Source organism: Rousettus aegyptiacus, unplaced genomic scaffold (genome assembly GCF_014176215.1).
Source record: "Rousettus aegyptiacus isolate mRouAeg1 unplaced genomic scaffold, mRouAeg1.p scaffold_m13_p_11, whole genome shotgun sequence".
Classification (NCBI taxonomy): domain Eukaryota; kingdom Metazoa; phylum Chordata; class Mammalia; order Chiroptera; family Pteropodidae; genus Rousettus; species Rousettus aegyptiacus.
The window spans coordinates 27,364,661-27,392,344 of record NW_023416286.1 but is presented as its reverse complement, the minus strand read 5'-3'; the positions used below and the strand labels follow the sequence as shown (position 1 = coordinate 27,392,344).

The window sequence follows — 27,684 nt, the reverse complement described above, 5'->3', positions numbered from 1 at the left end:
AGAGCTTCAAGTTTTTTCTACAATTTTTCATATAAACTATATGACTTTAAAACACATCCAATCAAAAATATAAAACTTATGATTTAAGTGGAAAGCACAATGAAAACTTGAAAATATTTTGAACTTAATGAAAATAAAAATACCACATCATCGAATCCAAGAAACAGCTAAAGCTATGCTAAGAAATATATAGCCTTCAGTGCATCTATTAGAAAAGAAAAGCTGAAAATCACTGAACTGTACATCCATTTCAAGTTAGAAAAATAAGAGCAAATTAAACTCAAAAGAATAAAACTCTAATAAGATAGTAGTAGAATTGGTGAAAAAGAGACAATCGACTGCCAGCTGAACTGTATAAGTGTAAATGGCAAAATTTTTAGAAAGATAGAATATGTGCCCTCAGGCAAATGAAAATTTCAAAATATAACATTTTCAAAAGTGCCATAAAAGAAAAGACTGATAAAGCAGACTAAGTAAAATTATGAAATTCTGTTCAGAGACATCACTCATAGTGAAAAGGTAAAGCGGACTAGGATAAAGTCTTTGAAACATAACTCACACCAGCATTGTATTGTATCCAGAACACATAACAAATCAAGAAAAAGACATTTGACCAAAAGAAAAATAGTCAAAAAGCTTGAAAAGGCACTTCACAAAAGATATCTCAATGGCCAATAAACATGAAAAAGTGTTCAATCTGATCATTAGAGTAGTGCAGTTAAAATCATGAGATACCATTACATACCCACTCAAATGGTTAAACTTAAAGACTGATACTAAATATTAGAACAAGGAGCAACAGTAACTAATACACTTGTGTGGGAGCGTAAATTGGTATACTCACTCTGGAAAGCTCTGACATTACCTACTAAATGTGTAGATTCTATGACCCAGCAGCTCCCCTCCTAAAAATATGCCCAACCAAAATGGATGCACAGGTATATAAGAAATACCTTCAAAAATCTTCATAATAGTATTATTTGTAATAATTAAAACTTGGAAACCACCTCGAATGTCCATTAACCACAGAATAGATAAATAAATTATAGTATATTCATACTAGTATACAGAAATGAGAACAAGCTAATTGCAGTTACCCGTGACATGGAAGAATCTCACAAATATAAATATGATCAGCAAAAGCAGCCAGACACAAAAGGATATAATTCCATTCAGATGACATAAAAAAATAATAGAAAACAGGCAAAACTTAAAAATTAAGATAGTAGTTACCTCTCGGCAGGCAAAGATAGTAATGACAAGAGACCCTGTGAGTTCCTGCAATATTCTAGTGGTGACTCCGGTGTTTACTTTGTGAGAACACATGAGTTGTACATTTATTTATACGTTTTGTGCCCTTTTCTGTATTTCTGTTAATACTTAAACAACGAAATCTATGGAATGTCATTTTCTTGTGGATATTCACCTAAAAGACCACATCCCTCTCACATTCCCCAAAATATAATTTCAAATAAAAATTCAAATTAATGGTAGAATTCAGTTTTTCTAGTTAGTGATACATAACTACATGGGAAGCAGGTATATTTGCTTACATAATTCTGGATATTTTCTCCTTTCTCAGAATGAAATAAAGTATACTCCAAACCTGAAGGTCAGCTATAATCCCAATATATGAAATAAATGCGATACATGATTTTTTGTGAAGACTATCATTATAATATACTCTAAGAATTCAGAACCATAATAGGAAATGTGGATTTAGGTTCATAAGAAAAAACCCTATCTCTCATTATAGTAAAATAGTGACATGTTACTTCACAGTGGATTAAAAAAATGGTAACCAGAATTTTTAAACCAAATAAAATTTTCTGCTATAATAATGTTATTTGCTATAAACATCCTTTACCTTCATAGTTGGAGCTCAAATATATTACTGCAGGAACAACTCAGTAATTTATTCCAATAGCATTGTTGTTATTAAACCCTTATCAAAAAAAATCCTAAACTGATGTTTTAGCAAGTTTTGAAAAGAATATTTCTTATCGCTCATAAGACATATAATACATATGAAATGTTGTTATAGACAGATACATGTAAAAAACACTCCTTCAATCTTTAAGTGTGCATTGTAGTATCATAACAATTTTATAGAACAAATTAGATAAGGTAGTTTAAAGAGTGATGATCAAGAATGGAATGGTAAGCAAATGCTTTAAAAACTCTATAAATAACTAATGCCCTCCTTTCAATTTCATTCTAATTCTTAGTCTTATAAGGCATGTAAAAGTTGTTATTCTAGTTTTTAAAATGGGAACAAAACCATGCACGCACTTGAGAGACAGACATAGAATCAAAACTCAGTTATTTTAAGTCTTTTATTTCTTTCTTCACTATGCCAAGCTAGTTCTTCATGTTTAAAACACACTACAATGGACTGAAAAATTTAAAAAGGATATTGATTTTAAGTTTCTTATGAAACTTTATTCATGGAACTAAAGTAGCCATTAGCAGTAAGCACATTTTCTAGGATGGTATACAATTACTTATAGGTAAAGACTTTGGCATTTAAGATATTAAACATTTTATGAATTTAATTATCAAAATATAATAAACTTGTGTCTCCAACATTGTATTGGTCATAATACTTTTCACAGTGTGCAGTTTTTGAGTCTGAAGATGAGAAGCACACGATGACCTCCTTTTAAAGTTGCCTAAATATCCATATGGATATTTGGGTTAACGGGTTGAAAACAACTGCATTATACTATATTTATCAGCAAACTAGAAAAATTTATTTGGAGTAGTAGTTAAGAAAGCAGCTTTTTATGGAGAGTAAAAAAAGTAGGGAAAGCATGAAAGAACAGCTCTCCTTAGGAAATAATTTTAGTTCAAAGTCGTTAATAGAACCTTATTAAAAAGGAGGCAACATTAGTTTAACATTTGACAGGTATGAAAATAATTCTCAATAGGACTCTTGCCTAATAATTTAGATCTTGGGTTGATATAATTTCTAGTTGCAGATACAAATCTTCACACAGTATATATATTAAGGTACAGTGAACCAAATATAAAGTAGTGCTTTGAAAATGAAAATAGTATACTTAAGATTCCTTCAAAAAATGCCTCTTAAACCATAACAACTTCAAAGTACCTTGACTTATATGAAAGAATATCACATTTTTCAACTTCTATCCTTATATTTATCATATATAAGTAATCATGACAAGTTGTAAATTCTGCTTTTAAAAAAAATGAATGTTGTTCCTTTCCCCAACTTTTACTTCAAGATGAATCACTGTTATCATACTTAGATGAACCTCCTGTCAATGCAGTAAAAACTAAAGGCATTAAATTAGTATCTAAAATCAAAGTTTTAGATACTCATCTATGAAATTATGTATTATACTTGACATATGGCAGCAAAACCATGTAAAATGTTCTCAGAGACTAATACCATTATGAACATTAAAAGCTTTCATGTATATTTTTCCCTAACAACTTAAAAATCAATTTTAACATATTGGCTAATCACTACTGGACAGATGTTCATTTATTTAAATTCAGCATTATCTTATCCTTCCTTAAAGATAGGTTGTTATACAAACACTAAAAGTGCAATAAGTTAACAAACCAAACCTTGGATTAGTATAACTAAAGTTTATGTATAAAGCAGACACTAAATGATGTAAAAACCTGTTCACTAGAACGGAGCTTCAAATAACAATGAATGAACATCGTAGCCCAAAAAAAGCAGCACAAAAATCTCATAGTCAGGTTGTATTCATGTGAAGTGTTTTAGCTCCACTGTTCCCATGCTTCACATGTCCTATCCTAAAACAAAACCTATCAATACAAACTAAGACCAAGAAATTCTGAATTGATGTTTAGTGAATGCAGTTTGGCTTTTTGCCAAAGGGGTTATGAAGAGTTAAGTTCAGCATACATGCTACAGTGCTTGAGTTAACCCAGAAAAATACAAATCTTATTGTTGCTACAGATCAAAAAAACGTATTAAAAAAAGAAAGGTTTGGCATTTAATATGGAAACTTTCCAATACATTCTAAAGATATACTGAAAAGGCCAGTAATGAGAAACAGTGATAACTAAGACAGCAAAGTAACCGTGACTGAGATGCACTTTGTTGGATAAAATAAGCACCTATAGATTGCCAGAAAAATATTCTAATTTCAAAAGTCAACTGTATTACACCCTACTTGCCATTACTAACTCCATTAAATATTTCCAGGATTCAATTGGTAAGCCCAAACCAAAACAAAACAAGAAAATCAGCAGACATTTAAAGTAGTCTCAAGGAATATGTGATTTTCCTCCTCTCTACTGTTTACATTTTAGTTTTCTTTTTCGGCTCTTAAAAACTCTAGCTGGGATTGCTAAAGTTGTGAGACAATGTATTTCTTATTTATCTTCTTTTACTACAATAAATACTAAATATAACACAACTTGTCAACAGTATCACTTAAAACACTTTTCTGCCACAACTCAGGATCTGCTTAGTCTTCAAACTGGTAGTGCTATTTTGCTGATTCGACAAATACTTGTCTTTATGATGTACTGATCCTTGGACAAACTATTCATAATGCAGTAGATCGTAGCTCTAAAGCTTACCTCATTTCTCAGAATCATTAACAGCATTTTACCTGAATGTATAAAAACATGAAAGAAGGGCTTCTAAGTTGAACTTCCTAATACTCACAGTTTGAAATGGTTTGGAATAGTTGATTAAATTTTAAGATCTAACTGAGCACACCTACCCAAAGGTAGTAGATACCTCTGGCAAATCACAAGGATTGCTCCAGTAGAAGCTTCTCTCAATATACTTATCAAATCTAAATCAGCTATACCAATAAAAACAAATTTCAAGATTTGTTTTATGATATGATAAGAAAGTATAACTGACAATCAAGTTATGAGTCACAACACCTAAGTTCTGAAACAAATAGAAAACAAAGCCAGTCAAATTTAGGAGCTATGCTCATGGTTTAAAGCTTACAACAAATGGAAAAAAACAACCAAAAAAACATAAAATGAGACCTCCATAGTTAACATCTTAGGTCCAACGTGCAGTGATACTATCATAACTGTTTTTGTCAGCATGACAGTTGAATCAATTTCTATGTTGAGAAAATATACATGCATACTACCATTTCTCTGTTAAATACATATACATCTCATATAAATACATCTTCATAGGAAACACTGATTTTACTTGGTCTTTTTGAAAGCAATTTTGCATTGAATTACAATAAATTACAACTCACTGTTGTATACCTTAAAATTCTTAAAAGTTATTATAGTATTTGGTTATTACACAGAGAATTATAGTAATATACAAGAGCATTTCAATAAGAATTGGATGAACAGTGTTTAAAATAAAAAGTTTTTATAACCAAGCTGTACGGACATTAGGGGGCTTAGGTCTCAGCAACAGGCCGCCTGATGTGTCAAAAACTGATCGCTCACTCTTACAACTGAGACCACTGGTAGCACTGGATGTCCTAGAAGCACCTCCTGAAAATACACGAAAAATAAGAAATAATTTGAATTATTTAAACTAAATATAAAAATTATCATCTGATAAACTTCCTCTACTAATTTTAAGTCCTGACTAAACTTTTCTTCTCTTACGTGTTTAACAGTCTAATATAATTGTCAACGGGAAATGTACTTCAGAGTTCAACGTGCTCAGACTCTACACTATGGGATTTTGATTCAATAGATTTTGGGTGGAAAAAAATGTTTTAAAAAGTTTCTGAAATGATTCAAGTAGAAAAAAAAAACTCTGTACAACCATTTATACATTTATTCAACAAATAATTTACCACATTCAAGACATAATACTAAGTATGAGTAGTTGGATCAATACCCTATCTTAGTCACTATACCAAAGAAGTGATGCTTGGAGAAAAAATGAATGGAATTGCTAGTCATTTGATTATTTATGACTCATATGAGTACTAGGAAGTTGTAGCACTTTAAATGGTTCCAACTTGCTTTTAGTATTAGCTTCTATTTTTCATAGTTTAGAATGTATACACAAAGTAACAGCACAGATTTGTGTAATGGAAGAGGTCTGGCCTTTTTGTGTGTTGCATAACTTAGCACTAAGTGGTCACTCTGTGTCTACATTCTTTGAGATGCATCACTGACTAGATGTGTAAGTGATCACATATAAAACATTAAGAGGGACTATATCTGACGACTCCACAGATTGCTAATTTTTGTTTTAGTTACTCAGTGAAGAAGACAAAGTACATCTGAGAGCTGAAAATATTACCAACATTCTCAACTGGCCAGGCAGAATGTTTTGGCAACATTTAAACAGCACATCTATTCGTTTCCTTTAATAAACATATTGAAATTAAGCCTCCCTTCCGTTATCTAAGAAAACTACTGATATTTTCAATTTTTTTTTCTCCTGGTTTTCTTCCTATGTTGCCACTACCTGCTGTAAATTAAACCTGAAATTAAGTGAATTAACACAAAGAAAACAAAGTATGCTAGTGAAAAAAAACAAAATTCATGCCAGAAGTCAGCATTTTAAAACCATCATAAAAACATAACATTAAAAAAGGATTAGCGATACAAACAAGTACAAAATAATTTTCAATGTGCTTACTTAATGGGCTATATTGGCCAAGAGTCGACCTCACTCGTCTTGAGGACGGTGATGAGGTAAGATAACCCATATTGCGATGATAGTCCAACAGTTGCTCTGAGCGTTTCATACCAACTGTTGGTTTCACAGCTTCAAGTCTTTTCAATAAAGCCTTCATTTAAAGACAATAAATTTGAAATTCAGTGTTAGATAAATAACAATATTTTTTAAAAAGGCAAATACTTATATTATGTAAAAAAGCATTTCAAATAACATACCTTTAGGAAATTTTCACCTATTGTATAACTAACCAAAACCACTATGATTTTAACAATGGATTACAGGTAACAACCTTAGAAAAGGCACTGCAAGTTTTAATACATTAAACAAGATTTTCTCATAGAAATGACATAATGGGAATTATAATGTTAAGAGCCCCGAAATAGGCATAAACATCAAAACATCTATAAGTTCTGTATATGATTATAGAGCAGTGGCTTTTGACCTGTTTTGACTTTCTAATAGCGCCTCTAGGGCAAGTAGGACTTGAGGAAAAGCCAAGTGGATAGGTCTCTCAGGTCTCCCACTACTAATTTCTACAAACCCAACTATGCTTTCTGATTGTCTTTTAGATTCTTTATGTTATATGGTATTATTGTATTGTCTTTATATTATGGTGGTATCATATTATCATTTCTTCCTAAAATCTAGTGTGTGTAGCGGGGAAGGTTATGCTGCAAAGAAGTTTGAAAATAAACTACCACAGAATATAAAACTTTTTAAAGGATATCTAAACCAACTAGCCAAGGCAACATAATATCCAATAACATGGCATTTTCTTTAATATGATTAGTAAGAGTCTAATATATATGTTCTGGATTTTATTTTCTTTCTTCACAAATCAGAAGGTGAAGGTGTTTCTTTTGTTTGATTTTCTCAGGTATCGTTGAGAAAGGAATATTAAAGTAGACCAATGGATGAAGAATTGATCCATGGTTGTGTTTCACTATTCTCTTTATTGATTTAAAATATCTCTGTAGGACGTTGAATTTTACCTGAAAAGAGAATGCTATTCTGCACCAAGATTCACATTAAAAAATCAGCCTCATAGTTTCCGTCATAGGACAAGTTTCCTCTACACAATCTTTTTCTCTTCTTCAATATATTTTCCTTTCATTGTGGTAAAATATACACAACATAAAATTTGCCATTTTAATCATTTTTAGCATATAATTCAGTGATATTTAGTTCATTCACATCATTGTGAACCATCACCATGAAACGTTTGCAGAACTTTTTCCCAACTTAGTGTTTTGCTTTTAGCATTTTCACCCCCTACCCTTCTATTCTGAGGTTCCATTATCAGTGTTCCTGAGCAATTCCAGAGAAGGAATGGATGATGGAAGAATAAATCAAAATATACAGGAGAAGAGGTATTTAGAAAAGGGAGAGAAGATGTTACAAAAATAAACAGAACTTGGGAGACAAATGGTGGATGTGCAGAACACAGGAAGAAATAGACATACCAACTGAGAGAACTTAGCCTGCCAGCTATTCTTTCTGTATGAAACACCCTTCCTCGGTTTATAGTTTTCCAAGGCTAGAAGTGTCAACTGCTCAGGGAAGCTTTACCCAACTAGTTAGTGGTTTTCTTTGCTGAGCTGAGAGTTACAATTTAAACATGGTTCCATCTATAAAGTCTGTTCTTTCCATCATAATGCATTGTCTTTCTCTTTTTGTAGACAGAGAAGTTGTATAATTTAGGAGGCAAAACCTCCTAAGATTGTATCTTCTCTATCTACAGTTTGTAAATGCTGCGAGCTATGTAAGATAGAGGAAGGAATATAAGAAAAAATATAAAATACTGCCATCTATAATTTGTAACTTAGCTGGGATGATAATACTATTGCAGGTCTAAGACATTTATCAGGTCTAAGACTGATTAAGAAAATTCCTATGTATCACACATATCAATGTATTTTACTGAGGAGAGCAACATTTTATGTTTTATCTAATTATCTAATTATTAACTACCCACTGAGCTGTACAGGGTGAAATGGATGGGACAGAAAACTTGCTATTTTCAGTTACTTACTAATTTTGCTTTTTTTACCAGTGGAAGTCTCAATATTTTTTAGATAAACTCCTAATCTAAAGTTTATTTGGTTGGATGTGTATTTTTCCTTCATAAATTTTTAAGAAACTTACAATGAATATTCATCAGACATAAAACACATAAAGTAATATCATCAAAATCAATTTTGAAATAATTTCACAAGAAGGTCAAAAGTAAACCCATTCTGAAGTACTGATATGACATTTATCAAGTTTACATGCAGAAAGTTGGGAGAAATAAGAGAAATGTTTTGGCTCAGCCATCCAGATCACATGGAACCATACCATGCATTAGCCTGTGTCATATGAACAAGCCACACAACTAGGGAGAAATCCAAGAAATCACCCTGCAACGGCAGAAGGTAGGACATGGCAAGGACACGAGGCTGCCCAGATTAGAGCAGCTGAGTGACATGGAGGCTGCGGCAAGGGCAGCAGCAGATGCCTCTTAAAGAGACTGCTTCTGCGAGTTGGTTTTCGCAGTGACGGACCTGCTAGCTCTGAGCACCAGTGCCCATTTGGCTGTGCTCAGGGAGCACCAGAGACTTATAGGGAGACATTGTCACAGTGAGAGTCAAGGTGAGACTTGCTCTGAACAGAAGTGCCAGTGGTCTCCACTGTTCTCTGTTGAGCCCTCTCTGTTTCCAGTGCACCGGACACAGTACCACCATAGCCGTGACATCATCACACTGGATAACAGAGGTCACTCTGCCCAGAGGATCCTCTGAAACCCTGCCTCTCCCAACTCATGGCCCCACCCAAGCCACATCCAGGTGTATCCTCGGCAAGTCAGGTGCTCCTTGCTGAGCAGTGCCTAGACTCACTCTGGAGCAGGTGGCCTCAGTTTCTGGCATGGCCTCTTGAGGCAACTATAAACACAGCATCTGTGGATAGCTTGCTGAACCTTAACAGGTGGCCTTGGAGGGGTAGAGGCTTGGGCTAAGTTTGGCCTGCAGCTCAACCACTCTTAGGACTGTGCCACTGGACATCTACTTCACAAACCCACACTAAAAAGAATAGGAGACTTAGGAGCTTTGCTTAGTACAAATAAACAGACATGGAAAGGCAGCCAAAATGAGAAGACAAAGAAGCAGAAACCATATGAGGGAACAGAATAGAGATCCAGATATAATGGAGTCAAGTAATCTAACAGATGCAGAGTTCAAAACACTAGTTATAAAGATGCTCAATGAACTTTTTGGGAAGTGTAGATAAATTCAGTGAGAACTTCAACAAAGATAAAAAAAACATAAAAATGGAAATGGAAATTATAAAAGGGAACCAGTCTGAGATGAAGAACACATGATCTGAGATGAGAAATATGTTAAATGGAATAAACAAAGGAATAAACAAAGTGAATAAAGAAAAGGATCAAATGTCCTATCTAGAGGATGGGAAAACCAAGGATACTCAATCAGAATGGCAAGAGATATGATGCCAAAACTAAAAGGATAATTTAAAGAGCATATGGGACACTATTGCAGGTCCGAAAATCCGTCTGGTTGGCATACTTGAAGATAATCGGGATGTTGAACAGCTATTTGAAGAAATAATAATGGAAAATTTCTCTAACTTGGTGTAGGAAATGAACATAAAACCCCAGAAAACTCAGAGAATCCCCAAAACCAGGGATCCAAAGGGGCCCATACCAAGGTACATCATAATTAAAATGTCAAAGGTTAAACACAACGAGAGAATCTTAAAAGCAGCAAAAGAACAACAGACAGTTACCTATAAGGGAACACCCATTAGACTGGCAGCTGATTTCTCAAAAGAAACTATGCAGGACAGAAGGGCTTGGCAAAACATATTCCACAGGATGAAGACCCAGGATCTACAACCAAGAATACTTTATCCAGAAAAGTTATCACTTAGAATTGAAGGACAGATAAAGAGCTTCCCGGATAAAAATAAGCTAAAGGAATTTATTACCACCAAGCCAGTATTACAGGAAATGTTGGAGGGACTTCTTTAAGAAGAAAAAACATGTATCAAAAACAGGAATAAAGAATGGTAACAACTACATTCCTACCAATAAGTACCTTAAATGGAAAAGAATTAAGTGCTCCAAGCAAAAGACAGAGTGGCTGAAAAGATAAGAAAATAAGACCCATACCTATGCTGCCTGCAAGAGACTCACATCAGATTAAAAGACACATACAGACTAAAAGGAAGAGGATGGAAAAAGATATTGCTTTAAATACCTAGAAGGTATTTAAGTCAGACAGAGAAAGATAAACACTATATGATTTCACTTATATGTGGAATCTAAGGAATAAAAAGAAAAAATTAATCAGGAATAGACACAAATATAGTGGACAATTTGGGGATGGACAGAAGGGAGGAGGGGGCTGGGGGCTGGGAGAATGGGGTGAAGGATTAAAGAAGTACGAATTAGTACCTGATAGATGGTCACGGGGATGGGGAGCCCGGCATAGCCAATGCAGTTAGAAATGAATACATTGGCTAGGAGGAGAGTCAGGGGAGGAAGGGAGCAATTGGAGGGATTGTTTTACGAACTCTATAGATGTCTAACCAATGTACTGTATACTTGAAACTAATTAAAATAAATTTTTAAAAAGCACATACATTTCAATTTAGTTATCTATTTGATACGCCTCCATAAAACTTAAAAATGATAGTTCAATATGTTGTAACATGTGTAATAGGCTGAATAACAATGTAAGCTCTCTAATTGTAAAGACCTGGATTTAAATCCTAGCTTTATTATTGATTGTGTTACCTTGGTCAAATGACTTAATATGGAACTATCCTCACAATGAAATAACCTCACAGAATCAGTTTTGAGTAATAAGTGAGCTAATATACATGAATTGCTCAGAACAGTGCCTGGCATATACAGGAAAAACTTATTAAATATGAATGCTATTATTAATGTTGCTTCATATTATTTTCTAGCTGTTTAACAATAGTATTATCTTCCCAGATAAGTTATAAATTACTTGACAAAGCAGTATTTAATATATTTTCAATATTCTTTGCAGTGTCCTAGACATCTTTGCAGAATTAAAAAATAGTAAGAATGGTTACTTATATTCCAATTTATGTTTTACAAAATTTTAGAATTGCTACTCAAATCTTGATTCTAGTAATGAATCCAAATATTTCTTTTTTTATCTTGGAAGTATCATTGTTTTTGAAAGAAAATTAACTCAGCCTGAATCCTGTCTTCTGAGGTAGAAAAGTTAAATCAAATGAATGAATAATTAATGTGTTAAAGATTTCTGCAGCTTTCAGCAGAGGAATTGCTTTACTGTTCGTAAAGTGATAAAGCAAAGACCCCGAAGGACATTAAAGACTAACAATTGTCCTACAGCTGGGAAAAATCAGGACTGTTCCCCAATTTTCTACAGCTGGAGTCATACTTAGTTGTCATTAGCTTTATTTCTTCTATGGAAGGAGAAAACAGACACTAAGTAGAGAAGAAGGAAAACCAGGCTAAATAAACTGTAAATTATTTCAAGATCTTAGAATAAAGGTACCGATTATTCAACAGATTAACACTTATAGCAGGTATAAGATTTGCTATAAATCTTCATCTTTATGACAACATAGCACTCGCCTTTTAATAGCCTTCACATTCTAAGAGCTCTAAAATTACTCTCCTAGACCAGCAAAGAACAGAGAGGATTTTATTTTTATTTAATGTTTTTGAGATCAGTTGGAATTTTCTAAGTTTATATGTGCATTATTTTTATTTTAAAAATAATATTTTAACACAGGAACTCCTGAGTGGAAAAATTATGGTCTACTTTATTGTCCACTTATTTTTCTCTAGATTTAAAATTAAAATAAGTTAACCCCATTTGAACTCTAGGCTCTAATCCTGATACGTTCCTACAGGAATCTTACTTCTTCCCTCATCAATTACTACCCCCGCCTCTTCTTTCACAGCTCAGGAAACTTGACATACATTTAAAATAATGAAATAGTCTCATTTCTTTTAGAGGGTAAAGTGAAACTATAAATTACATATCCTTGCTGAATCCTCTCTTCTTCTAAGATTATTCCTATGCTCTTTCATAAAAATATGATTCATATTATGTTCAGATGAAGATATGGTTTAACAAGAATATTTCAAGATTCATGAAATAAAAAATTAGTCCCATTTTTGGAAATAATACAGTTCCAATATAATTGAGTCTATACGTAGCAAGCACTCCCTCTACTGGACAAAATTACTTTTTCTTCATTATTCCTTTATTTCCCTTGTGAATGAGAGGGAAAGGTATATTTGCCTATTGAAACAAATAATGAAGATCTCAAACTTAACCAGAAAGACAGATTAACACCATGATTTTAACACTAAAGCTCATGACTCAATTTTATACAATATCTTCCCTCTCCTTTTCTACTTCTTCTGCACAGCACTACTTCTTTGTCTTGAATAATATGCGTTTGAACAGCCTCTGGATTGGTAACATGCAACAGAAATGGAACAGAAATGCTTTAGTCATTATGCTGTTTAGCCAGTATAATGAATTGGTCTCTATCACAAGAGATGTAGAAAATGAAGAAATACAAATCATAAAAATTATAAAGTAATGGCCTCTGCTTGTGCAGTACATCTGACACAGAAATAGCTATAAAAGCATGTGTATGTGTACATGTGCATGTACACATGTGTTTTGACTATGAACAGCCTAGCATACAGATTAAAAAGTATATAAGCTCACAATGAAGAATGATTAGAGACAGTAAGGCTCTACATAAGGGTTTGTTAGGTGGCTGGTTATAAAATATACACACAAAATTCAATAGTTCAAAAGTAAGCAGTTAGAAATGTAATAAAAAAATCATGTACAATAGCATAAAATATATAGTTTTGAAGAAAACTACAAAACCTTACTAAGATAGAATATAAGACAACTTGAATAAATGAGACAACATACCATGTTTTTGGCTAGGAAGGTAATATTTTAAGAGTGCCGCTCTACAATTAAAATATAAATTTAACACAATGCCAATGAAAATTTATAATAGGTTTTTTAAAAAAGAATCAGTCTTTATGCAAAAGAAAAGCCAAGAAAAGTTTTAAAAGGTATAGAGTTAGCTTTATTTTGGTTTATAAAGGGTTAAACATAAATCTGGAAGATTAGCTTTCTTTACAGAACGTAATAAATGATATTTTATAATAAATTCTATTTACTTTCTTGTTTAATTTTGAGCTACTTTTTTCACTTCTGTATGAATTAGTTTTTGATTCAGAGCTGCACTGTCCAAGGCCATTGGCTACAGAGTATTTGAAATGTAGCTCGTCTAAATTGAGATGTGCTCTAAGTGTAAAATACGCAAGATTTCAAAGGCAGTACCAAAACAAAAACAAAAACAAAAACAAACAAAAAAGCAAAATAGCTCATCATTAATTTTTAATATTGCTTACATGTTAAAATGTAGTATTTTGAATTTATTCAGTTAAATAAAATATTACATCAAAATAATTTCACCTGTTTCTTTTGACCTTTTTGACTACTGGAAAATTTTAAATTATATTATGTGGCTCACATTACGTTTCTAATGTTCTTGAGTATGACAAATAAAATCTTTCTATAAAATGGAGAAAAATATTTCTTACATATACAAATTACTAAGTATATGAGGTAAAGATAAAATAGTGTTTATAGCTCAAATATACAACTGATTTGGGGGATAATAACAGCTATAAACAGAAGCTGCTAACAGTTTTAATCTTATTCATATATAGAATAGCCACTAGATATTAATGCTTTCAACTTTTCAAAAGTAAAAGTTTGTTCCTTGAACAGATAAACTTAAAATTACCATATGACCCAGCAATTCTACTCTTAGGTATATATACCCACAGGAACTGAAAGCATGGACTTGAACAGATACTTTTATGTCAGTGTTCTCTAGTATTATTCTTAATAGCCAAAAGGTAGAAACAACCCAAGTATCCATCAACAGATGAATGAATAATCAAAATGTGGCACACATATATAACAGAATATTATTAAGCCATAAAAAGTAATAAAATTCTGATATAGGCTATAACATGGATGAACCTTGAAAACATTATACTAAGTGAAAAAAGTCAGACGCAAAACAATAAATACTGTATTATTCCACTTACATGAAATATCTGCAATAGGCAAATTCACAAATTCAGAAAATAGATTAACGGAGGTTACCAAGGATTGTGGGGAAGGGGGAATGGAAAGTATTATTTAACAGGTCCAGAGTACAGATAGTATTAAGGTTGCACAATACTGTGAATGTAATTAATGCCACTGAATTGAACACTTAAAAATGGTTAAAATAGCAAATTTCGTTATGTTTTACTACAACTTTTAAATAATCAACAATGTATATACCAGAACCCATTGAATTGAACCAACTACATACTTTAAATGGGTATATGAATTATATTTCAAAAGAGCTGTTAAAAAAAAGTCACCCAAAGCTAGGTAACCTGTTTGACCCTGCTAGCTGTTTGACCTTGAGGGAGTCCCTGTGTCCCATTCAGTGTCCCATTTTCTCCACAATGACAATAGTGATTATATTATAAGGTTACCAAGAGGATTAAATGACTTACAATTTGTAAAACAGTATGTACTGTAACTGCTTGTTAAAACAATAAAATAGGCTCCAGAGCCATGTGGGACAGTGAAAACAAACAAACTGAAAAGATAAACCATGTTCAGGGCACATGAATGAATCTTGAAATTTCTACAGTGATGTGCAGAAAGCTATCACACAGCTCATTACCCATCAACCTCATTTCAACTTGTTTTGTTGCTATCTACTCCTTGCCATGTGCAAGGTAACCTGCCTGAAGGATTTAAGGCTTTACTATTTTTTTTGTAAATATACACCCCAGCTCCCCAACTCTTGGTGTGATGGTAATAAAGAAATTTATAAGAGTTGTAATAATTTCAGGTGTACATAAATAGGACTTTACTGATAAAACATGAGGGTGAATTTTGTAAACTTTTTTAGTAATTCTACAGATTTATCAATTATTTTAGTTTTGAATTTATGTGCTCATTAAGGATCTAATTTTAGTTTAAGATACCACCTGGGTTTAGAATCTTGGCTCAGCAACTCACTAGCTCCGTGTCCTTAGGGTAATTATTTAACCCCTCTAGGTCTCAGTTATTTCATCTGTAAGATATGGATAAAAATAGTGCCTATCTGAAAAGTATTGTCAGGACTCAGTAAGTTAACATTTGGAAGACATTAAGAACAATGTCTGTCATTAGTAAGAGCTCAGTGAATATCAGCAATTATGATTAACTGAATTTTATGAAGGAAAAGGCTATGACTAATAGTTTTTAAAGATTTTCAACAGTCCCCATATATATACATTCCTTAGAACATCGAAATGTAACTAAGATTTTTAATAATCAATCTCTTTCATACATTCAAGTAGCAGATCATCAAATCTGACTTCTTTGAGAACTTACTTTTCCTTTAAAATAAATGATATATATATATTTTTTCTTTTTGAGGATAAAATGACATATATTTAGCTAGTGACTGAATACTTCACGGAAGATATATGTATCTGACCCCTGGACACCATTTCATGTACTATTGTAGTGATTTAATACATCTAGTCAAATAAATAATGGAGCTTTCAGTATTTTCATTTAATGTTCCCTTATAGTTTGCTGGATTAAAAAAAAAGCAGGCTTATGGCTTATAGTTCATAATATATTTCATGACAAACATATCTATGCCTACTTTTATGTAATTAAGTTTGAAAATTGGGCTCTATCTGGGTTTCTGGCAAATTGAACTTAAAATCAGACAAATTCATTTTCTTGAATGACTAAAAAATTTCAGTTACTTACCAAATTTTCTCTCTCAATCCTTTGTTGTTCCCTCTGTCTGTTGAGAGCACTGTGATATAACTTAGGTGGATGACCAATCGATCTAGGAATTGTACTTCTGCTTCCCGGTTTTTCAGCCTGTCTTGACAGTTCTTTCAAAAGTCTCTGATTTTCCCGATCAATCTGTCTCACTTCCTCTCTTGTGAAAGAGTAGTTTCTCCTAGGTGCTACTGAAGGCTGATCTAAGTGATGTTTCTGTGGTCCCTTTTTATCTAATTCCAGAAAAGCTACAGAAATGAACAAAAAACAGAAAAATAGTTAAAGACAGTAGCACAACAATATGATGGTACATGCTTTAACTCTTAAAAATAGAAACTACATTAACTCATGAAAAGGTACGTATGAAATGTTAATGACATCTGAACTACAATTGTGTAGAAAAAAATCCAGAGGCAGCTTAATTTCATGCTCATTGGGTTCTTTAAGAATAAAAGCTATATGACACAATGAAATTATTTTAATTAGAAATGTACGCAGTACTGGTTCTAAGATAGGTCTAATTTATGGAAAATGCTTTTGTCACATTCATTTTGTTTCCCTAAGGTCCCTAAGGTAGCTTAATTGTTGAGGAGGCTAGAAATCTCTGGTTGAGTGAACCATGCAATACTTAATTTCCACAGTTTTTGTTAGTTGGAAGGTACACTTCAAAAAAAAAAAAAAAAAAAAAAGGTCCTCAGCAATGACTGACGGAAACAATGCAAAAATAAACCCAGAATATTCTGAAACTTTCAACTTATGGTTGTAATGTTGGCATTAAAACAAATACTTCCACTGTAAAAGGCAAACATGTTATTCCTGACTGAACAGAAGCCAAAATGAAGACATTACAGTTTTTAACCAAGAAACCTATTATATATACTATGATTATTAAATAAAATTTTTATCAACATGCTTAATTCTTAAATTTCCATATAACAATTTTTAACAACTCTTAAATTTTCATATTATGACAATTTTCTGTTACAATTATTACTAAACATTTGTTATAAGTTTCTAAATTAAGCTTCCCGAATGTTTCAGGTTAAGTCTGTACTAAAAATGAATATATTATATCATGTGACATACTGGCATATTTGTTTTTTAAAAATAATTTTTAAAATAACCATTATTTGTTTTCACTTGAGTACCTTTATATTAAGCAAGTACCTTTTACTTGCTGAGCATTTTATATTGTTAAAAGCACAGTGCTACAAGGAGAAGTGGCATTTTTTACTCCCATTAAAAATGTGACTGTTAGAGAAAATTTAAAACATTTGAGCAGTCACCAAAACTTAAGTCTACCTCCCTACATTTAACTGAAGACAATCAAAGATTACAGAAACTTAAAAAAAAAAAAATTAACAGTGGCTTCTTGACAGGAAAAATGAGGAAATTAATGCTTGATAATTTGTTGGAAACCATACCAACTTAATGATAAAACCTGAATGAGAACACATTTAGAAAGATATAGATGTGCTGTACATAATTATCTTGCTTCCCAGAAATGACCACTTTGTAAAATTCAATAAGGTTTTTAATTGATCTAGCCATATATGAAAGCCTTTAAAATGAAATTATAAAAGGAAATTAAAAGTAAGCTATTTTCCTAATGGCATTAAAAAAAAGTGTTTAAAAGTAAAATAAGGCAATAGCAATAAATAAATACAGAAGTTCAGCATAATTTGTTTTTTAAAAAAGCATTCTCTGATGGAGAATGGAGTGTTTATATACCGATACCAAGTATTACTATTACATTTTTCTAAAGTGGCTATATGCTTTGGTGTGAGGCAACTTTAAATATATGATCCATTGTTTTTTCTAATTAAGATCTAAAAAATTTTTAACTTGAATAAATTTGCAGGGATACAAAAATTTATTTAAATATGTACGTATTTAAACTTATATTTAGGAAATATTGTTTTTTCCTAATTTTATTCAATGAAACAATTTTGTTCAATCCCTTTACTGTATTTCAATATCAGTGTTTATCATCACTAGAGCTTCTTGAGTCACCTAACATCATTTACTAGAAGTATCAGAGCTTTACTTTCTCTAAGCTAAGACATGGCCAGAATTTTAAAATTTTATGTATAATGCTACCACTGAAAATTGTATCCCAAGCCATATTAAGCCTTATTCATATATTTGTTGGTTAAAAAACATCCACCCTGTAGACATATTCATGATCCATATATATATATATATATATATATATATATATATATATATAAATGGTATTTGCTTTTTAAAGTAATTTTAAAAGAATTTTTTAAAATAAAAATCTAACACTTATAAACCGAGAGATCATAATTCAAAGAATAATTATTAAATTTACTAAATTTCTTTGTCTTCTTTATGAACTTGTCAGATGAGAAATCCTATGACATTCTTCCAGTCCCCTTCCTCTGAATCTGGGCAGGCTTGTGACTGCATGGGCCAATATGATACAGCTAAGGTGTGTCTCTTCAGGCTAAGCATTTTGCTTCCTGAAATACTTGCCCCTGGGGCCCTGAGTCCCCCTTTATGTCTGACTGCCTTGGGGCTGCCAGGCTGTTAAAAAATCAAATTACATAAAGCCCTGTGCAGGTACTATGATCCTGGTCTTTTGAGTCATCCTAGGCTACTGCTTTACACATCTAAGTTTTGTGATCTGTTATCAGAGCAAGTTACTAAAATAAATTTGGTAACAGGAATTGGGGTACTACTACAGTAAAACCCCCAAATACATGGCACTAGCTTTAAGATCAGGTGACAAGTAGAGATGGAAGGGCCTAGAGATTGTTGGTGAAGAGGATGAAGTAGAATTTTAGGAATACTGTTGGCTGTGACTAGGTGCTTACTGACGCTGGTGGATTTGGCTAAGCAGATCTCCATGCAGAATGTTCCAAGTATCAGTGGTTTGTTTTATCCACAATAATAAGACAGTATATATAGAGATGGACTAAAAAGATAATTAATCAGTCTTCAAGCAAAATTTTGAGAGAATATAAGAGTCAGGACTTACAGGGTTTAAACTTTAACTACTCCTCCTTCCTTGTCTCTCCTGGCAGAAGACTCTCACAGTACACAGAGCCATATGTAACTGAGGAAGCATGTCTGAGAAGCCTCAGCTACACTTGGACCTGCTTTCGACCCTGGATCTTGAGGTTAGAAAACTGTTGGAAAGGGGAAATGTAGTTTTGCGTTTGGGAGGAATATAAATTATTATGTGAACAGAGGATGGATGGAAAAGGTTATAAAACCTCTTGACACTCCTATTAAAAGGGAGGGTCTATACTCCCCCTCTTTAAACTTGGAAGCTTTATAACTGTTTAAACCCAATAGAATATAGAATGAAGCTATGTGACTTCTGAGGTTAGGTCATAAAAAGTGATGAGGTTTCTACTTTCTTGGAACACTGTACTTGGAGCTGTGAGCCACCATGTACCATGTAAGAAGTCCAACTATCTTGAGGCTGCCATCTGTGAAGGAAGGAGCCAGGCCACATGCAGAGGCCACATGTGGGCCTTCTGCTCAGCAGTCCTGATCTTCAAATCGTCCCAAACCCAGACACCAGGCATGTGAGTAAACCAGTTTTCAGGTTACTCTAGTTCTCTGCTCTTTGAGTCTCTCCAAATCCTAAGTAGTGGGAAAATTTCATACGTAGGAATAGCACTGATATTTTATCACTGTAAAAAAAAATGTAGTGATAATAGACAAACAAAATACCTGTGGACGATGTGCAGTCCACAAACAGGCAGGTAATTACTGTTTTTTTTTTTTGGGGGGGGGGAGGGAGGGCAAGTCTAATTGATTAATTTTCCATAGTGATTATGGCTTTGTTGATTTCATTATCTAGTTGTTTTGCTCTTATACATTTCAAATCAATGGATGTTAAATCTTTTTGGTGTATTTAGTTAATTATTATCAAACCTTCTTTGTCCCTTTTTGTGCTTTTTACATCTTTAATTCTATTTTGTATGCTAATAGTATTGAAACTTCTATCTTCTCCTTGTTAATACCTACCTGACATATATTTTTCAAGCCTTTATTTTTATTACTCCTAGATTATTTAAAATATATTTTTAGGTTGGATTCAATTTAAAATTTTTGATCCCCTCTGATAGTATCCTCTGATAAATTAAAAACATCTCTTTATATAGTTTGATCTCTTCTACGATTTTACTTTTAAAAAAACAACACTTCAATTTCTTCTTTACTCTCATTTTTCTCCCTTTTGGAAGGTTAATTTTTTTTTTTTTCTCTAACAGACTACAAATCATATACTCTAATTCCATTCTTCTAAAATTGAAGTTCTTAAACTTTTTGGTCTCAGCACCCTTTTACTTACCTAGATTATTAAGGACCCCAAAGAATGTTTATGTGGGGTACATCTATCAATATTTACGTTAGAAATAAAAGTGAAAAAATTTAGATATTAATTCATCTGAAAATAACCAATGATGTTAACATCGTATTTTTATAAAAAACAAAAAAATAAGTGAAGAGTGGCAGAATCTAACATTTTTGCAAATCTTTTAATGCTTGCCATAATAGAAGACAACTGAATCCTCACATCTGCTTCTGCATTCGCTCTGTTGTGCAGTCACTGTCATGTAGCCGCTGGAAAACTCCATCGTACACACATGGCAGAAGAGTATAAAAACAAATCACAGCTTAGTGTTATTGGTGAAAATAGTTTTGTCTTTGTAGAGCCTCTCTAAAATTCTTGAGCTTCATTTTTAACTGTTTCAAGTATTATGTTCTTTATCTGTGAGTCTGTAGCCTCCCTTGATTTTAGCTTTTCTCAAATGTTTGGTAATATTTGGCAGTGTATTGAAGATATCTCAGATTTCCTGCTCACCTAGCTGAATCCTGTTTACTGCAGGCTGCCAGGGAGGATGTGTAGGTAGCTAATCTCAGTATAGGAAACTTTCATTATCCAGTTTCACTATTTGCAGTTTCAGTTACCTGTGGTCAACTGTGGTCTGAAAATATTAAATGGAAAATTCCAGAAATAAATAATTCACTTGTTTTAAATTGCACACTATTTTGAGTAGTGTGACAGCTCACACTGTCCCACCTCTGATGCGAATCACCCCTTTGTCCAGCATATCCACACTGTATATATATATATACACTGCCCTCCTGGCCTTTTAGTCACTTCATAGCCATTTAGTTATCAGGTCGACTTTGGCAGTATCACAGTGCTTGTGTTCAAGTAATCTCTATTTTACTTAATAATGGCCCTAAGGCCATTCGCATAACTTTTATTACAGTATATTATTATAAGTGTTCTATTATTATTGTTGTTGATCTCTTATGGTGCCTAATTTATAAATTAAACTTTATCATAGGCATGTATGATAAGGAAAAATATAGTATATATAGCGTTTCGTAAAATCCATGGTTTTACCAGGGGGATCTTAGCCCATAACCCCCAAGAATGAGGGGGAAGACTACTGTCAAGTAACCTCTTTCTTATGGAGTGTAACAGGGTCCCCGTCTCTTCCTTGAATAAGGTACCTTGGTTCATTCCCTCCTTCGTTGTTGTCAGTTTAGCAATAAGCTTAACCAGTTTATTTGCTCATCAATGCTTCTTTAATCATATTTCTTTTTCTTATATTAGTTTTTCTTCTTAGGATATATCTGTAATGATATATCTAATTATTTCATACAGAATCTATGCAGTAAAATTTGAAGTGGAGCATTTCTAGTGTCTCTATTTTGCCCTCCATAGTCTTCCTAAACTGATCTAATTTTACTTACACAAAGTATGAAACATATTTTCAAATTTAGTCATGTTGATTACTTTACTACTTTCCCAGGAGGGGAGATTCATGTCAAAACACAATGCCTAAACTTCTGTTTAGGTTACTACTCGCTTTGAACATTTCCATAGCAAAAGAAGGCTTGGGGAAGGGGTGGGAGGTCTCTCAAATCAGCCATCCAACTGAGCTAAAGGAGGCTAAATATTCAGAAATTCTAATAAATTTTCAAGGTCTATTTTAAGTCAGATGTCTAATAATGTTAGTCTACACTGATCTTCCCTTATTTTTATATTTCTCATAGAACTCCAGAACCCTGAATTTAGAATAGGCCTTAGCAACCTCTATCAATGGCTCACAAGAAACGGAGAAACGGAGGCACAGAATAGTTACTGCTTATCTATGGTCATGTGAATAACACCCAGAAGCCTAGAATTTTTAATCTACTTGCAGAAGTTTCTTCACCTCGTTATGTACGTTTCCAAATTAAACACTGTTTCATTATTCCAGGGCCTACAACTGGGATATCTGATTTTATATTTTTATTATGCTTTGTTTCATAAGCTTTCATAGTTTGAAATTCTTTCAAATTCACAAATTTATTAATAAACTTAACAAAAGTTATTTTAAACTAATATATAACATACTGTTAGCTAAACAGGCATCCCTCACTATCTGAACTTGAGTTCAATGTTTGCTGTAAAGGCTTGAAAATTTGGTCCTCAAAATTCACTATCTGAATCAAAAACTAGTGAAAATGTTTAAATTGAGAGGATGCAGAGTATGTTGTGTTCCTACCTCAGCTGTTCTGATAGGATCACATGTTGTGCTCATAATTTTTAAAATGTGGTATGCATCATCACTACCATCTTCCTCACATTAAGTAAATTTATATTCCAAGGAAACAGAAAAGGCTGTGAAGAAATGAGGTGAGACAAAGAGGCAAAGAAAAGCCCATATAGTAGTAGTTGAAAGTGATAAAGTATACTGAGAAATGAGTGCAGAAAAGGCATAGTCATGCACACATCTCCACCTCACCATGTCAACAGTTTAGTTATATGCGAAAAAAATAAAGAAAACTTAAAATATTCTTTGGCCTGAAAAGCTTCACTGGGCAAATTGAAAAAAGAACTATAGAAATACCTTACGCAATAGGCTGATATCTATAACTAGTGTTTGAAATACTTCATTATAATACAGAATCTTTGGTGATTGTTGTTATGATATGGACTTCAAACACAGATGTACCAACTGGCAAATGCCACCTTTGTTTCTGTATGTTTAAAAGCCTTGAGCACCACTTATTAGCAGGTCAGCGAAATCAAGGTTCCCTACTGTGCAACAGTGTGAATAAAGCTTTCCTTCTACATTTTAGCTGTTTCCCTGTTGAAACGGTATTTCAGTGCTTCAATTCTATTTGGGGAAACTGTTCAGGAATTTTAGGTGCGATTGTTATTTTTCCCATTTCAAACTTAAAAATATATAGGCTCTCCATATGCAACTAAGTTTCAGAAATGGATTAGGTAAGAATAGTGAAAAACACCTGTATTTATTTTCCATGGAACCAAATAATTTTTAAGTGTCTTGGTTCTCAAATTGTGGTACTTGGATCAGCAGCACTGGTATCACCACCGGGCTGGCTGGAAATGTTGCTTCTTGGGTTCTGCTCTAGATTTACTGAACCAGAATCTATGTTTTAACACGATCCCCAAGTGACCTGTATGCACATTACAGTTGACAAGCTCTGGCCTAATGGATAAAGTTGGTTGCCCAATTAGCATACATTCCTACTTTCCTCCTCCTTAACAGATCCCTCCTTAACAGATGTCTTTTTTTTTTTTTAAAGACATCTATCCCTTTCCTAAGAAGCCATATCTTTCAGGGGGAGCTGACCTCCCCTCCTGATTCTTACCCCTAACTTCAGGGTGAATCTGATTGGCCCGGAATAATCCCATTCCCCTTGCCAGCGACTATGTCAGGAATGAGAGTATAACCCCATGCTGGGTGACGAGACATAAGTCAGTTGAGAGTGCTTTTTTACAAAGTTTCCTCTATTCTAAGAGAGCCAGATGAAGAGGAGACAATTTCTCTTCCTCTGGACACTGTCATGTCTGGATGTGAATACTAAAAATTGCTGCAGATATCTCCTAGCAACTTAAGAATGAAGCTAACACCAGGGTGGGGGAGCAGCATGGTACAACCTGGGTCCCTGAAGACATTTTTCAGCCACTGAATCTTTGTTTATCTCTGGACCTTCTGTTATGTGAGAAACATGGTTTTATTAGGAATTTGTTTTTTGCATCCAAAATCATCCTAAGCAATACAAACAATCATTGATGGTCTCGCACAAAAAGCTCAAATATCACAGACTGTTTTTCCATTAGATGGTTTTTAAAAACCTGATAATTTCAAATGAAAATCAAGTGTTTTCTTCCTAAAATAAGCTTTTTATTGGCTATGTCTGCTCATTCTCATTTGGAAAACAGAGTGGTGCTTATAATTTGTGGAATCAAAGAGTACTTATAAAAATAAAAAATAAAACAGTGAGTCCTTAAAAGTATGATTTAGTCAAATAAGACCACGTTTTTAAAAAGAAATAAAACTTGTAAGTCATATTATACACTGTCATTTTCTATAACATTATCTTTTCAATATCCGTATTCTTACTTTACCTAATTTCATAAAAAAATTTTATAAGATACTTTATAATGTCCTGTGTTAGGCTGCTACTTTTAAACACATATAAATCACGGTAAAAATTATTAAAAACAATACAGCAATAGAAATTTGACACACAAAAAAGGAAAATATATTAAAATGCATATTATTAAATAAAATATTAGTGAGCAGTCTGTATTATCTCATTGGATAGATTTTTATGGCTTAATTTTGACCACCTTTCAATTTTTGCATTAAAGATATGATTTTAAAAAACAATCCTCTCACTTTAAGGAAAACAACTGACAGTATTTGTTGGCAATAATAAAATCTGAGCACTTCAGTAAAAATTAGAATTTTTGGTAAACTTGAGTTTGAAAGCTTTCCAAGAGCTTTTTAACCATACTGGTAGTGATATTAACAACTATGATTTCTGTATAATGTAGTATGAACTGTGTCAACATTTGTAAGCTCAGTGAACCAATATTTTTTAAATAACCTATCAGTGCTACAAAAATCATTGAAAATGTAAGACAAATCAATAATTCTAATGTAATAGATGACAAATTAATATTCATTTCAAATTTCACATTGCAACTAACATTTAAGAAACTACTGCTTATAGAATATTGGTGTGGTAGCAAAGAATATTTAAAATTAAAGAGGATATTAAAAGATTCCTCTATTTTCCAATCATATCTATGTGAGGTCAGATTTTCTTCACATACTTTGACAAAAACAATATACACAATAGTTCATGCAGAAGCTGACATGAGAATACAATGACCTTCTATTGCCAGGTGTTAGCAATTAGCAAAGATCACTAATTTTTGGAAATATAGTTATGTTCAATAAAACATATTCAACTTATGTTTACATAAAACTTATGTTAATACACAATGGGTTTATTATTCTTTAATAAAAGAATATTTTTTAAATTTCTGATTTAATTTCTAATACAGTAAATAGAACTCTAAGAAATGTAGATGCGGTTCTCAACTTGATGAAATCATCAATCTGATGAATCATACAAATAATCTTACAGACTAGAAAGTGGCCATAAGAATTTTGTTTAAATGGAAATTGTTACACTGGATGGCTTGATAAAGAATTAGAGAGTTTCTCTAGAGAAGAATATCAAATATATTAAAGGTTATTATAATACAGAAGGAGGCACAGATTTATTCTATGTATTTCATGGGTAACTGTTACACAATGAAGTTTTGGTGAAATGTGAAACATATTTCCTTATTAGAGTTATGCAATAATAGAAACTTCCTCACAGTTCCTTCAGTTGACAAACATTGTCTATTATGTGCCAACACTTGCTAGATTTGGGGATTCTAGTAAGGAATAAGTTCCTGCCCTCATATTGCTTACAGTCCAGTGGGAGAGATAAACTATACTAGCTCCAAGATCTAATAAGTATTCTGTGGAAGGAAACAGGTTTTTGTGACAGAGAGGCAGGGGTCGAGGGTGTGAAGCTACAACATATAGAATGTTAAGAAAAAGTCTCTCTGAAGAGGTGATATATAAGCTGAGACCTGAGAAAAAGCAGCAGACTATGCAAAGAAAAAGAGCAACAAGTGCAAATGCCCCACAGATGTGCAGTGTGTTCTGTGAAAAGAAAGAAAGCAGTGCGACTGGAGTAAAGTAATAGGAGACTTTAAAAAACAGGAGATATGATGCAGAGCAATGGTTCTCATCAACCTTAATAGCATATTGGGCCAATCACATCAGAATCCCTGTGGCAGGGCCTGGGCATTGGTATCTGTTCTAATAGTTTGTTTTCATAATTTTTTTACTAGTTCTCCAGATGACACTAATATACTGCCTGGGATAAGAATCACTGATAACGAGTCTATTAGACTATGATAAGGAATTTGGATTTTATTTTTAATATAAGAGTAAGCCCACTGAAGAATTAAGAAAGAAACTAGTAAGACTGACTTTTTAAAAGATCACTCTCATTGTTAGCAGAAACAGCAGAGGGGCAAGAAAAGAAAAAGCCTCGATCCTCAAATTTTAAGAGACTGAATGAATATTTATCAGGAATGATATATTGAGTGGAGGCTTAGCCACGAGGTGATGATGGCCAATGTGGAGAGTTCAATTTTTCAGACACACTAAACAAACCATCAACAGATATAATCAGAGCAAAAGAAAAAGAAAACCTACAAAGGAGGGAACATTCACAAGTGTAAGCTGCTTCAAAATACACTAGCAACCCAACTATGAGTTATTTTAAGTAAGAGATTTATTTATGCCCTTATATTGCCACAATATGTAAATTATAAAGCTAAAGATTTATTCTTTTAATTAATATTTCAAAGACAGAGAATCCAATTTACAACTTAAAAATGTTAACTGACCTAAATCTAACCTGCAAGCCCAATATTTTTACAGTTTACATTAATGAGTCCACCTGGAATGTATTGTTCCTTTCAAACTAAATATGAATAATAATAAATTGATACAGAAATACAGCAATAAAGATGATTCTAATTCAAAAATATATTTTAAAGCAACTGAAACTTGAATTATATTATTTTGTCAACTAGGTAATTATTTTCAAGTAATGCTCAATAGCTTTTAACTTAAAATCTGAATTGTACCCTATAGTTTACTCTGAGTTCTTTCATTTGCCAGCATTCTTGCCACTTTCTCTGGTATGAAGACAACAGGTCGGCTATTTTATCCTCAGTGCTTGCTGTTGGCTTCCTTAATGAAGGGA

The 27,684-nt window shown here is 32.9% G+C and overlaps 1 protein-coding gene across 3 annotated transcripts in view; it reads right to left on the bottom strand.

The window, feature by feature from the left end:
- Nucleotides 1–2,318: 2,318 nt before the first annotated feature.
- The window catches only part of CFAP97 (cilia and flagella associated protein 97), a 29,903-nt gene continuing 4,537 nt past the window's right edge, over nt 2,319–27,684 (bottom strand). For all 3 annotated transcript variants that reach the window (XM_016143968.2, XM_016143967.2, XM_036228661.1), the window contains exons 3-5: nt 16,528–16,793; nt 6,599–6,749; nt 2,319–5,490 (exon numbers count right to left, since the gene is read on the bottom strand). In XM_016143968.2, coding sequence (XP_015999454.2) covers nt 5,363–5,490; nt 6,599–6,749; nt 16,528–16,793 — 545 coding nt within the window. In that variant the 3' untranslated portion in view covers nt 2,319–5,362. The remainder of the gene's footprint in view (nt 5,491–6,598; nt 6,750–16,527; nt 16,794–27,684) is intronic.